Raw genomic sequence first — 13,969 nt, forward strand, 5'->3', positions numbered from 1 at the left:
TCTTTGTTAATTCAGTGAACAAACCAACACACTGTAATAAATATATTTCAAATAAAGTACTAAAAGTACTAAATATACTCCAAATAAAGTCCACGAAAAGTACCTTACCTTAAATTTAAATAACCAAATTCTAAAATAACCAATCACTCTCTAATCCAGAGGTCCCCAAACTTTCTTGGTTCACAGCACCTTCACTGACAAGAAAATGTTACGCAGAGCCCCAAGCCCAAAAGAAATACCTACAATGGTCCAATTACTAAATTAAATCCCAGAATTGTGGATCGATGTCCTAATATCTTAAGAGCCATTTGAAAAAATAATGCACAACAATCCGAGGTAAATATTTCATTCTTCAATGACCACAATTACTTCCTGATGGGTTGCATCTGTCTTTTGAGCACTCCAAAATTAACCAAATGTCAGATACAGATCAAACGATACCTTTATTTCACGTTCTACAATGACTTTCACACAGTACCTGCTTTGCACCATATTAATCACCCAAAACTCGGTACCCTTAAAGTATGGCGCCAGAGAAAGGAATCCAGCATGATCGAATGATACTGTAACTGCCTCAAGTTGGTCCAACAAATATCAAGTATCCCCACGCTTCTTCAAAACCTTAAAACAGGGGCGCCTGGGTGGCTCCGTCGGTTAAGAACCTGACTCTGGGTTTCACTCAGGACATGATCTCACGGTTCGTGAGTCTGAGCCCCATGTTGAGCTCTGTGCTGACAGCGTGGAGCCTGCTTGGGATTCTCTGTCTCCCTCTCTCTCTGCCCCTCCCCGACTCTCTCTCAAACACAGATAAATAAAGTTTAAAAAAAGAAAAAAACTTAAAACACCCCACAGCACCTCTGTAAACTCACTGTGATGTCCCAGGGCACTTCAGCACACCCGCTGGGAGCGAAGGTCCTAACACATTCTGCCAACATGCTTTTAAAGATAACCTTTAGCAACACCTTCAATGCTTTAAACCAATTATCAGAATAAACTTTTCGGGAATCCTCAAGGCAGCATATTTGGAGATTTAAGGAGGAAGAAGCAGCTTCAATTTTATCTTTGAGGAAAAGTGCAAACTCTGATTCTTACCAAGGGAGAATGGATAACATGAGAAAAACCACTGAAGAACAAACAAGTATCTCAGGTTAACCAAATTGATAACCATTATTTCCTTTTCCTGCAACTTCTTTACTATTCGGAGGCAAATTTTGGGTAAAGGACTTCATATGAAAGATTTTCACATTAGTCAAGTGTCCCTCCCCAAAAAAACTATTAGGCAAGGATGCTGACCTTAGAATTAATTTTTGGTCCTGCTTACAAAGAATTTAAAGTATGACCTGCAGAAATAAATGTATAAAGTTAATCTAGTTACTTTATAATTGCAAAATGTAAAGAGTACTAAATGATTGAGAGCCTTTTTATTTAAAAAAAGGTTCTATATATTTTAATATATTATTGTTGCTATATCATATCTCAATTATTGTCTATTCATATAATAAACTGCTTAAAGCACATAACTCCATGAGTTTTAACATATGTACAATGCTAGTGAAATTATCACAACACTAGTGAGGTAACAATTAGAGTCTTCTCACTGGGACCTAACAAACTGTTTCTAACAGTCTCACTCCCTAAAAAAAAAAACAAAAAACAAAAAACAAAAAACCTCTGATTCTGGGAAGAGCAGGGCAGCTCCTATGAAACTACCCTCCTTGCAGTTAACAATTATACACTCTGGACAAACTACAACATGACGCCTATCTCAACACACGGTCAGTGATCCAAGGCAAGCAGAAACCGGAGAGAAGCTGACACCTGGAAGAAGGGATCAGCACTGGGGAGTAAGACCAGGAAAGTGTTTTCAATGGCTTTTGCCCAAGGACAGGCCCCACTCACATAGAAATTCACAGTCTTACTTGTTGAAAAATCAGAGGACAGAGGTAGACAGGAACCTGGCTGGAAGCCCAAACTTCTGCATAGAACATCTACCCGGATCTCTAACTGGCCCCTGACAGAGTGGGCACCAACCAGACTTCAGATGCTGCCCAGCACAGAAAAGACAGAAGTACGAGTTTGAGTTTAGCCAAACTAAATGCCCGAGGGAACAAAAACCAGCTGACTTCAAGCAAATGGAAGAGAACCCAGAGTCAGGGGTTTGTAAACTTTTTCTTCAAAGGCCAGACAGTAATTATTTCAGGTTTTGCTGGCCAAGAAGCAACATTGAAAATATTATATTGGTCCTTATGTAACTATTCACAAACGTTAAAAATATTCTTAGCCCACAGGCCCATCAGGCCAGGTGTGGACCATAGGCTGTACTTTGCCAGCTTCTCTATAGTGAATCATTCACACTGTCCAGGATAGAATCCAACATTACTAGACACATGAACAATATTTTTTTCTTATTTATTTATCTTGAGAGAGATGGTGCAAGTGGGGGAGGGGCAGAGAGCAAGAGGGAGAGAGAGAATCCCAAGCAGGTTCCCCATGCCAACCCAACAAGGGCTTGAACCCACAAACCATGAGATCATGACCCAAGCCAAAGTCAGATGCTTAACCAACTGAGCCACCCAGGCACCTCAACATTTTTTAAATAATAAAATATAAAACATATTCAAAAGCAAAGAAGACAGTGGTGATGATTCCAAGATAACCTAGATACTGGAAATAGCAGGCAAGAATTTAAAAGCATCTATTATAAATATGTTAGAAGACACAAAGAAAAATATGCTTCTAATAAACAGACAGGAAATCTCAGGAGGGAAACAAAAATTGTAAAATAGAATATTCTATCCCCGAAATTCTCAGACAGGATTCTCAAGTCAGAATGCCTTTATTTTCTTGATAATTTTTTTTTTTGGCACCTCTTTGAATCTGCAATGATATTACCCTAAGTTGCTCTAAAAGAGTTTGGAAACTACAGACCTATTCTTAAATAGATAGAAGTAGGAAGAATAAATAGTAAGAAGGGTGGCTCAGTCGCTTAAGCATCTGACTCTTGATTTCAGCTCAGGTCATGATCTCTCACAGTTGTGAGACTGAGCCCCACGATGCACTCTGCATTGGGTGTGGAACCTGCTAAAATTCTCTCTCCCTCTCACCCTGCCTCTCCCCCACTCACACCTGTGCACACACACTCTCTCTCAAAAAAAAAAAAAAAAAAAAAAAAAAAGGAACGAAATTGGTAGGAAGGAAAAAAAGAGAGACACAAGAGAGAAGAAAAAAGAAAATTCAATGCCTACAGGTTAAGATTTTACCAAAATAAAATATATAGTGATAATATCATATATTTTCACTCTGTTTTTTTATACTTTATAACACTCATTCAAATCAATGATTTTGGTGATCATACCAGTCATTGGGTTAACAGGACAGGTGTTAAAATCTTTTATACTGATGGAGTAGAGAAAGGAAATACAGTATCTTAAACTGTAGCATTAACCTACAGTGAAAATTAGGTGATTGCTAAATGTGAAAATCTGAGTTTAGCAGCAGTAAATGGTTAGAAATTAAGTCTGGCACAAAAAGTTTACATTTTTCCTCCTAAAACTTTTAACAAAAACAGTCTCCAACTTTTTAACAGTGTTTCCCTTTCTTCCTATACTTTTCTGCTCCACAACTGGATGACAACGGTAGCTATTTAATTTCCGGAAATGAGTAACAATCAGGAAAAGGAAAACCAAATGTTTGTATTTTTAAGTGCAAGAAGATAAAATATTAGTTCAAATTCTAACACTTCAATTCTGAAATACAGAAAATCCACAGAGACGATTCCTCATCTAAAAAAGTTTACCTGGCAATCAACGAGCAGTTGTGAATCATGTTCTTTTCCACAAAGATACCTTGAGATTCATCAGTTTCAACTATGCGTCCATCCTGATACCACAACACTTGCATGTCCTGATCAATATATGAAGCCATACACTGGAAGGGAAGGCTGTCTCCTTCAAACACAACTTGACGATGAGAAGGAGTCATGTAGAAAGATGGTAATTCAAGGGGTGGATCTACAGACCATAAAACAAAGACTCAGGAAACAGATACCATATTATATTCACTCTCGAGTTAAAAGCTATTGAAACTCTTTTTTTTGGGGGGGGGGGGGGGGCAGCGCGGGGGTGGCACAGCCAGTTAACCTTCCAACTTTGGCTCCGGTCATTCATGATCTCACGGTTCATGAGTTTGAGCCCCGTATCGGGCAATGTGCTGACAGCTCAGAGCCTGGAGCCTGCTTCAGATTCTGTGTGTGTCTCTCTCTCTTTCTCAAAAATAAATATACACAGAAAGAAAAAACTCTATTATGAAAACAAAATTTTTTTTAAATTTATTTTTAACGTTTATTTATGTTAAAGAAAGAGAGAGAGAGAGAGCGCGCGCAAGTGTGCGCATAGCGGGAGAGGGGTAAAGAGAGAGGGAGACACAGAATCCAAAGCAAGCTCTAGGCTCTGAGCTTGTCAGCACAGAGCCTAACACAGGGCTCCAGCTCCAATTCACGAGCTGTGAGATCCCAACCTGATTTGAAGTTGGATGCTTCACCAACTAAACCACCCAGGTACCCCCAAAGCGATAGAAATTCTAATTAAAATGTTTTAAATGAAAAAACAAATTTTCCCCAGTGACCAGCATTTTCATGCTAGCACCAACAAGGCTCCTACGGAGATAAGTGGCTCCTAAACGAAAACAAAATTAGTAAAATTAAAATGAAACCATTTCATAATCAGTTCTGACATTTAAAGTTGTTCCTGTTTTATGGTATCTAAGCAATTACTAAGAAAACAAATTGTAAAATAATACTTAAATCTGGAGAATGGAGCTGGTGATAAGTAAATACTGATAGACATACAATTTTAGAATACATTTAGAAGACAGCATTTCCTTTGATTAAACCACTGCTTTCTGCTTACATAAGTGATGAATACTCACTGAGAAAACTTAGAACATTTAAAGAAAAGGGAAGGAAAAATCTTTTAAGATCCCACATATCATCATCATTTTAACAAGCTGATATGGGGTGCCTGGGTGGCTCAGGTGGTTCACGTCCAACTCTTGGTTCTAGTTCAGGTCATGACCTCATGGTTTGTGAGTTCAAGCCCCATGTCGGGCTCTACATTATCAGCATGGAGCCTGCTTGGGACTCTCTCTCTCCCTGCCCCTTTGCTGCTCATGTGCACTCTCTCTCTCTCAAAATAAATAAACTTTAAAAAAAAAAAAAAAAGATTAATTAAAAAAATAAAAGCTGATATATTTCCTTCCAGTCAGAAAAATAACAGGGAGGAATTCTAAATATATGTGCAAAACTATACACAAGTACCATGGGCTCATTAAAGGCCTTTAGAATACTTAGTCCACTGTCTACTACTTTTACCTGTATGTACTCTATCCTCTTTTTTATTTTTTTTATTTTTTTTATTTTTTTAAGTTTATTTATTTATTTTGAGAGAAAGAAAGAGAGAGAGGAGAGAACACAACGAGGGGAGGGCAGAGAGAGATGGAGAGAGAGAATCCCAAGCAGGCTCCGCACAGCATGGAGCCCAATGTGGGGCTCAAACCACAAACCACGAGATCATGACCCGAGCTAAAGTCAGATGCTTAACCAACTGAGCCACCAGGTGTCCAAGCTGTGGTCTATCCTAAAGAGTAACAGCATATATGCAAACAGGCATACAAAGAAATGAATCCTTGGAAATTATTAACAAACTAAATACGCAGTAATAAGGAAGTGGTCAAGTTACAGCTACATCTGTATCATGTACTGGTATGCATCTCTTTTATATGATGAGGAAATGGGTTTACATCATCTCCAGTTTTAAAAAGTTACAAAATATTATTAGAGTATGATGAGGTTTTGGTCAAAACACAGGAAAAGGATGAAGAAAATATACTGAGTTATCGTTGACAACAGCTACCTTTGGGAATGCAAGCATGGACTTTTTTGGGTTTGTTTGTTTTTAATTTTTTTAGTGTTTATTTCTTTTTGAGAGACAGAGCACAAGCAGGGGAAGGGCAGAGAGAGAGGGAGACACAGAATCCAAAGGAAGCTCCAGTCTCCACACTATTAGCACACAGCTCGTTGTGGGGCTTGAACTCACGAACCATGAGATCACGACCTGAGCCGAAGTTGGATGCTTAACCAACTGAGCCACCCAGGCACCCCATAGGTTTGCTTCTTTTAGTGTCTTTCCTCTTCCAGCTTTATTGAGGTATAACTGACAGAACTATAATATATTTTTCTGTTTATTTTATTCTTCCCACCCATGTTTAAAATTGTAAGATATTTAAAGTGTACATCATGATGATTTGATACATGTATATGTTGTTTCTTTTCACAAATCTTAATTTTCATCTAATGAGCATATTTTACTTGTGAAACTACAACAGTAATGATAATAAAGAAAAAATGTAAACAAGTATAGAACTGCTTATTTCCAGACACAAAGTCTGGAATCTCCTCTTATCATTGTAAGGAATATTTTCGGTTTATGTGTATTTTTTTTTCTTTTTCTTTTAATAAATATGTTGTATTTCCCTCAAATCTTCAAATACTCTTCAAAATTATGAATTTTAATAGCTGCATTATTATAATATGTGTCACAAGTAATTCAGTCAATCCCCTATTTTTGAGGATTGAAGATATGCTTATACTTAAATACTGACTAACATAGCTGATCATTTCCTAAGAATTACACCCTCCTATAGAATCACTGGATTAAACTGTATCAAATTTTTGAGAACACCAATACATACTGCCAAAGTATATGTCAAAAAGGCTCTATTAATTCACACTCCTACCAACAAGTAGTATGATTGCAACCTCAGATTTTTTTTTTTACTATCAAATTCCTGATTTGCCAACTGATAGAAAATCTGAAGATTGTCTGAACTTGCTTTTCGTACAGAAAGCCGTTCAAAACCTAAGAACTTTAAACACCCATCCAAAACTGTTTTATCCAGTTGACTTAACTATTCACATACACTAAATATGTATTATCAGATCCAAGAAGGGTAACGGTTGTAATCAGTTCCATCACAGTGTGAAGAGAACTTCACAGTTTGTCAAGAAAAAGACAGTAGCAAGTAAAATATGGCAAACACTTTCTCTCTTTCTCTTTCTCTCTTACCACACGTCAACAACTCCTGCTTCACACCCGTGACTGGCTGGGCCTGAAGAGACTTAGGATAAACACACCGCGTGTCCCGGACAGTGATGTTTCTCTCCTTTACCCAGCGATGCATCCACAGTATGTTACAATCACACAAAAGATACTCAGTCTGAAACTCTCTGTAACATACAAAATTCAAATTAGTGATTACAGTGAATGTGAGAGAATGGCATGTTTGCTTTATATGCTGGCTTCTGCTTTGACAAGCACACCAGTGCTCACCCTGGGATGCCTGGGGCACAAACCACCCACCGGTTGTGTTCTCCTTGCTAATGAGAGGACAGGAGGAATGGCTGACCCCAGCCCTCCCCCCCTGCTAATCCTGAGACTGACCGCTTCACATCAAAGCTGGTATGCAAACAAAATCTATACATCATCCCTCTTCTATGTAACAGGCTCCTGAATCTCAGGGTCTAGAATAGCAAACCTCCAGCTTCTGGGCCTATCAAACTTCTACCCATTCCTCAAAAAGCATGGGGACACGAACACATTACGTAATAGGGGGACAAAACATAGATACAACTAACACAGAACCTAACACATCCTGCCCAAATAAATCAAAGTGCAAAGAACAAATATAACATGTGTGTTCCTAGCACGGACCGTGCATCAGCACAGGCTTCATCTCATTAATTCTGGCAAAAAAAAAAAGGAGGTGGGATGAGTGATACACAAAAGAGAAAGTAAATTTTAGAAAACACTACGGAAGGATGACTGGACTGACTTCTAACCCCAAGCACCACTTTCTGGTTGGTTTCCAGCACACGGAGGTAAAAACACTAGCCATTTTTCCCAATTTTTGGATAAAAATACCTCCTGCATTCCTACTGCCCAAGGTCTCAAAAGCCAGATTACTCTCTGTAGTCCTTATTTTCTAAACTTACAGAAATGGTTGACTTGAGCCTACTACATATGCCAAATAGAGATGTTTTCATTCACTAAACAATGGTAATGGCAACAAAAAGAAAGACGAGACAGACTTTGATCCACCGTGGCTCTTCAAGTGGATACATGTGTCCATATCTATAATGGTGAGGAGCCAGACGAATGCCTAAATATTAGCTACATCTCAGTGAAAACTGCTAAACAGTACACCTAGAAAATTAAAGGAGAAGAGCAGAGAAGAGACAGGGAAGGAAAGGTTAAAAAAAAAAAAAAAATGGAGAAGACAAGGCACAGTAGGGAAGAAGACAGCATACACTAGATAGCATCTGCAAGAGAAGACATTTTTCCCTGGAAAAATAATCAACCCCATAAATTATACGCAATAAAGATTTGAAAAACATTATATTTAACTGTATCTCCAATAGAAATTAGTATAACTTACAGTTTGAAATATATTATGGTTTAATGTGGAAATACAATTACTGTCAAAAGGAACTCCCATACAATCTCAGTTAATAAAACTGTTTTGGGAGGAAAAAAAAGATCAGCTAATTCTAAAGCTACAGAGAGCTATGTCAGTATGATCTTATGTTGGTTTCGTAAAGCAGGCATTCTACATAAACAATCCTAGAAATTTCAGTAATTAGTTGTGAATTCAGTTTGGGGAAAGGGTTACAAAATAAAAGTAAAACCCTAAAGTATAAAATATTCTTCACAATAGACTTTCATAGGGAAGGATATTTTATACTTTGAGGATTCAACTAGTCAAACAATCTTTTCTAATTTGAAAATAAAGTGAAAGAGAATGAATTGCCCATTTATTTACTCTAAATATAGAGAGAGACAGTATTCTAAGGAGAAAATGGCTGTCCCAGTCTGAAACACATTACTCTGGTTTATAGTATGCTTTTCAATGAGAATTCATGCTCTCAACTGAGAATCTAACTTCTGCAAAATTTCACATTTTCCCCATGAAGTCTCTTAAACCATATAATAACTGTTTTTAATTCTTAAAAAATCAAGATTTATTTTTCAAAACAGGAAAAAAATTTTTTCTTACTTACAATGACCGTAATGAACCAAGATAATCAAAAGTTCCTTGAGATAATGAAGAAAACAAATTCCCTGAAAGGTTTCTGGGAAAGAAAAAAGAAAAAAAAAAAAGGAAACAATTTCATATAAAAAATACAATTATGTATCATTTTATACAATTTTCTAAAGTGTCCTATAATCACTGAATAATGTTATAAAGAATTTATGAAAGTTGTTTTAAATCTTATAAAAAGGAGCAAGTAGTAAATACTTTATCCAAGGATGAATAACTTTGTTCTCAGCCTATCTCAAGTAATAAAATTAAAGTTATTACTATCACATAGGATTTTCTACCAAATACCAGGCGAATCTAAAAGCTACCTTACCAATAAGGTAGAGCCTTAGTCATGCTCTCATTTTAAGTAAATCAGTCTTCGTGTGTTAACTCCGCATCATGTAAGAAAGCAGAAATTTAAAAACCAGAAAAGGACAAGGACAAGGATGATCTGAATAATTATCAGCAGCAACCCACAGGAAGCGGATAAAAAATGTGAACAGAGTGGAAAGAGTCCAGGGTTTAAGATGGACATAATTCAGTGTGGGCCTTGGGCAAATTACTTAACCTATTTTGTTTCCTCCCCTTGTATCAGATGACTTTAATAAATACCTAACCCTTGCTGAGTTTTGTATGACTTAAACCCAGAATGTCCCATGCTACAATCTGAGTGGTTTGGTAAACCCAGAAGGATTCCGCGCTTGACCATAAGCTCTGGGAGCAGCAGGACTTGTGCGTCTTATTTATCAGGGTACCCCTGGCAGCTAGTAACAAGCTGTGGTACACAGTAGGTGCTCCGTGGTGGTGGCTGACTATTCGGGATGTGGACTCCACTTCAGGAGGCTCTGAATACTACATCAGGACTGAGGGCTCCGGAAAAATGGCAGGAAGGTCAACCCCCACAAGATCTGAAGATCTGTTCTCTGTCTATAGTACTATCAAGAATAGATACAATTTAGACCTAGAATTCTCAAAGGAGATGCCCTGAGACTTGGGAAAAAGCCTGCCTCTCACTGGGGTCTGGACTGAATCCCTCCTGTGTGGACAGTCAGGTAGATGGATTCCCTGGTGGGGAGAGGGAACAGAACTGATCCGGGAAAGGTCAGCCATTCCTGTGACATCTGCAGTCGTGTATTCCTGGATGAGAAGACTTAATATGACACAAATGCCAATCCTTCACAAATTAATATACAATGAAATTCAGTAAAAAAAAAAAAAAAACAAAAAAACAAAAAAACAAAAACCTCCCTGGATTGGCTTTTAAATATAATATACGAATTTTTGATAGAAAAGGCCTGGATAAAAGCGTTCAGATTCTCATAGGAGAGCTGCCTAGCTAGGAATGTAAGCAAGCAAGCAAACAAACAAAAAAGGAGATTTGCCATTAAAAGAATGATGAAAGAGATGCCCTTCTCTTTTTTGGCCTATCAGAAGGGATACTGAATGTGGATTTTGAAAAGGGTATTACAGATGGAAGTGTAAATCATTATTATATTTTTAAAAAGTAACCTAGGGGCACCTGAGTGGCTCAGTGGGTTTAGCGTCCCATTCTTGATTTTGGCTCAAGTCATGATGTCACAGTCCTGGGATCGAGCCCCACACAGGGGTCTGCACTGGGTGTGGAGCCTGCTTAGGATTCTCTCCCCCCTCCCTCCCCCACCCGCATATCTGTGCTCTCTCTCTCTCTCTCCTCTTGAAATTAACTTAAAAAAAAAAGTAACCTACATGCAATTAAAATGAACAACAGTACCTGTATGAAGCTACCCTATGTGGAATTACATGATTACTTGGATCTGTTTAAACCAATGTAGGCAGGAAGGCAAAAGAGATGGGAGGCATAACTAAAACAAGACTGGTTATGAGGTTGCTAAGTGTTAAAACAGGAGGAAGGGTACGTGGAAATTCCTTATATAATTGTCTCTAATTTTTTTTTACAAGCTTGAAAAATTCCTTAATAGTAAGTTGGAAATAAAGCTCTATCCTGTAAATATAGGATTTAAGTATAAACAAAATAAAAGCACCTTACAGGGATCATTAGATTCCAATTATTAGGTAATTTTATTCTAATTATTAGTTATTATTAGTGATTTCCTCTTGGAAATCACAGAGGAAGGAATCACACTGGGGTGAGACATGCCATCCTTCCAGTAAATCCCAACACAAACCAATTTTTCCTCCAGCGTTCAAACAGACTGGCTGAACACCAAACAGAGTGACTGGCTTCGGTTTGGGGACCATAAAAACTTACACGTGTTTTAAAACACTACAATCACACTCCAGCTCTGAGAGGCTTACACAGAAAAAGCAAAAGGGAAATGAGAATGACAACAGCACAGCAAAGTCATTGCTCCCCAGTTTATCAGCTCACTGAATGGAACAGCAGGTGACTTATCCATCCATCCCCCACTCCCACCCTTGCATTGTTGTTTCTTAATGTCTTAATTTTTATTTACTTACTTTTTGCTAAACAGATACATCTGAATTCCTATAAGTTAAATATATACATCACCTGTGTATATACAGGGATATTTACCAGGGCCAATGGATTAAAGCAAGGGAAAATGCAATCAAATAGAATCTCCTTCAACAGAAGAACAATTGACTAAATTATAATCAGTTCTACACTAGGGATATTCTGTAACTATTAACAAACAAGGACTACGACAACATGTACCCCCTTGAAAAGAGATTAATGATATATGGGTACTTTTTTTAAGTAAACTGCTGAGTACAGCACACATTTAAAGCCCTATATGCATGCCCGTACATTTGTGGGAGCAACAGAAAATATGAAAATAAGACAGCCACGTAGTGAGTACAGGCGACCTCACAGTGGTATGTCTGAGGTGATGGAAGGAGGCTTAACTTTTCCTTCAGGTCTCTAAATGGTTTTATTACTTAATGACATCACTAACTGTTCAGTTGTATAAAGGAAGTTTTCATAAACACCACTTACCAATTATTTCTGATAGAAAAATATTAAATGTGTAATTCTTAGGAAAAAAAATATCAGATTTAAATTGATCAAAATTCATAAGAAAGAAAAAAGGAGAAAGCTTTTGATTTGCTGATCTCCTAACAATTTCTCTGGAAATTAACCTCCTAAATGAAGGAGAGAGACTTATAATGAAAATATACAATGCAATTCAGAGAAAAAAAAAAAAAAATCTCTGGTTTGGCTTTTAAATATGGTGTCCAGGGTGCATCTGGGTGGCTCAGTTGGTTGACTGTCAGACTTCGGCTCAGGTCATGATCTCACAGCTCGTGAGTTCAAGCCCCAGGTTGGGCTCTGTGCTGACAGCTCAGAGCCTGGAGCCTGCTTCGGATTCTGTGTCTCCCTCTCTCTCTGCCCCTTCCCCAGCTCACGCTGTATCTCTGGCCTTCAAAAATAAATAAGCATTAAAAAATAATTTAAATATAGCATCCATTTTCAGCTCCTCATCTTCGGTTTGCCGGTTATTTCCACTGTTGAGCGGGATAGAGTGGGAACCTCTGGGAAGTTAAGCCCTCACTTCTCTGAGACGGTTCTCCCCAGAAATTCTCCATCAACAAAGGCTGAGATCCACAGACAGAATTAATCAATTTTACCCTCCACATCCATGTCCACTGAAGCCTCAGACTATTTAAAGTTATTTTTGAATTCTTAACCTAAGCCTCTAAAGCCACAGCTTGTTTCAAAACAATGAGAAGCCAGGGCAAGAAGGCTACAGTCTGTGTGCCAAGGTCTCATCCGGCCTCCCTGGCAAGAGGCCTCCATTCCAGCCTCCTTGGCTAAGAAGCCCAGCCAGTCCCAGATGCCAAGTTCCAGGGCAACCCAGAGAGTCCCCTGAAGCAGCAGCAGAGGAAATATCTACAAGAGTGATCCACTGTGGATTCCCTTCTTCTGTATACCTGGTCTTTTGGGGGGGAGACAGATCTTATGTAAGAAATGCACTATGTGCCCCATTGCCAATCAAATTTTTTTTCCACTTGTTACACTAAGAAAATACTATTTTGGGGTGCCTGGGTGGCTCAGCCAGTTAAGCGTCCAACTCTCAGGTCAGGATCTCTTGACAACGCAGAGCCTGCTTAGGGTTGTCTTTCTCTCCTCTCTCTCTCTGCCTCTCCCCAGGCTGGCGTGCTCTCTCTCTCTCTCTCAAAATAAATAAACATTTTTTTTTTAAATATGTTTTTCAGGTGCCTGGGTGGCTCAGTCGTTTAAGTGTCCGACTTTGGCTCAGGTCATGATCTCATAGCTCATGGGTTCAAGTCCAGCATCAGGCTCTGTGTCAGGCTCTGTGCTGACAGCTCAGAGCCTAGAGTCTGGAGCATGCTTCAGATTTTGTATCTCCCTCTCTCTGTCCCTCCCCTGTTAGTGCATTCTCTCTCTCTCAAAAATAAACATTAGAAAAAAAAATTTTTTTTAAGTATGTTTTTCTTCCCAGGGGGAAACACAAATTGTTTTTAGCCTTCACAACCAGCACACAGGGTGGCTCAGCCTAGAAACAGGGAAATTGCTGTTGCCCATATAGAATACTTGTCCAAAGTTTCTTGATCCACAGCTCTAGACCTAGGTCAACCCAAATTATTATAGGCATCTCCATTACAATGCATTTCTGAACATTAAGAAGCTACCTCAATTGCCAATTTTTCTTAGAACAGTATTTAAAGGATGTTAAGTCAGGTTTACTTCTGTATGTGCCATCAACTGTTGCATTTAAAAAAGCCACAAAGACCTATTACTACATGGGCTACAAAATTATCTCAATCAAATCTCAAAGTAGGAGACCTGGTAGCACTATTCTTCTGTTTGAATAATTCACCTGAATAAATGTCCTGTAAATTCTCACAACAA

At 38.4% G+C, this 13,969-nt stretch overlaps 1 protein-coding gene across 1 annotated transcript in view; it reads right to left on the reverse strand.

Annotated features, from left to right (window-relative positions):
* The window catches only part of ADGRA3 (adhesion G protein-coupled receptor A3), a 134,326-nt gene that overhangs the window by 63,236 nt on the left and 57,121 nt on the right, over positions 1-13,969 (reverse strand). Inside the window, exons 7-9 of the mRNA XM_049630007.1 lie at positions 9,113-9,184; positions 7,122-7,282; positions 3,797-4,010 (exon numbers count right to left, since the gene is read on the reverse strand). Of these exons, the coding sequence (XP_049485964.1) occupies positions 3,797-4,010; positions 7,122-7,282; positions 9,113-9,184 (447 nt within the window). The remainder of the gene's footprint in view (positions 1-3,796; positions 4,011-7,121; positions 7,283-9,112; positions 9,185-13,969) is intronic.

Source organism: Panthera uncia, chromosome B1 (assembly GCF_023721935.1).
Source record: "Panthera uncia isolate 11264 chromosome B1, Puncia_PCG_1.0, whole genome shotgun sequence".
NCBI lineage: Eukaryota > Metazoa > Chordata > Mammalia > Carnivora > Felidae > Panthera > Panthera uncia.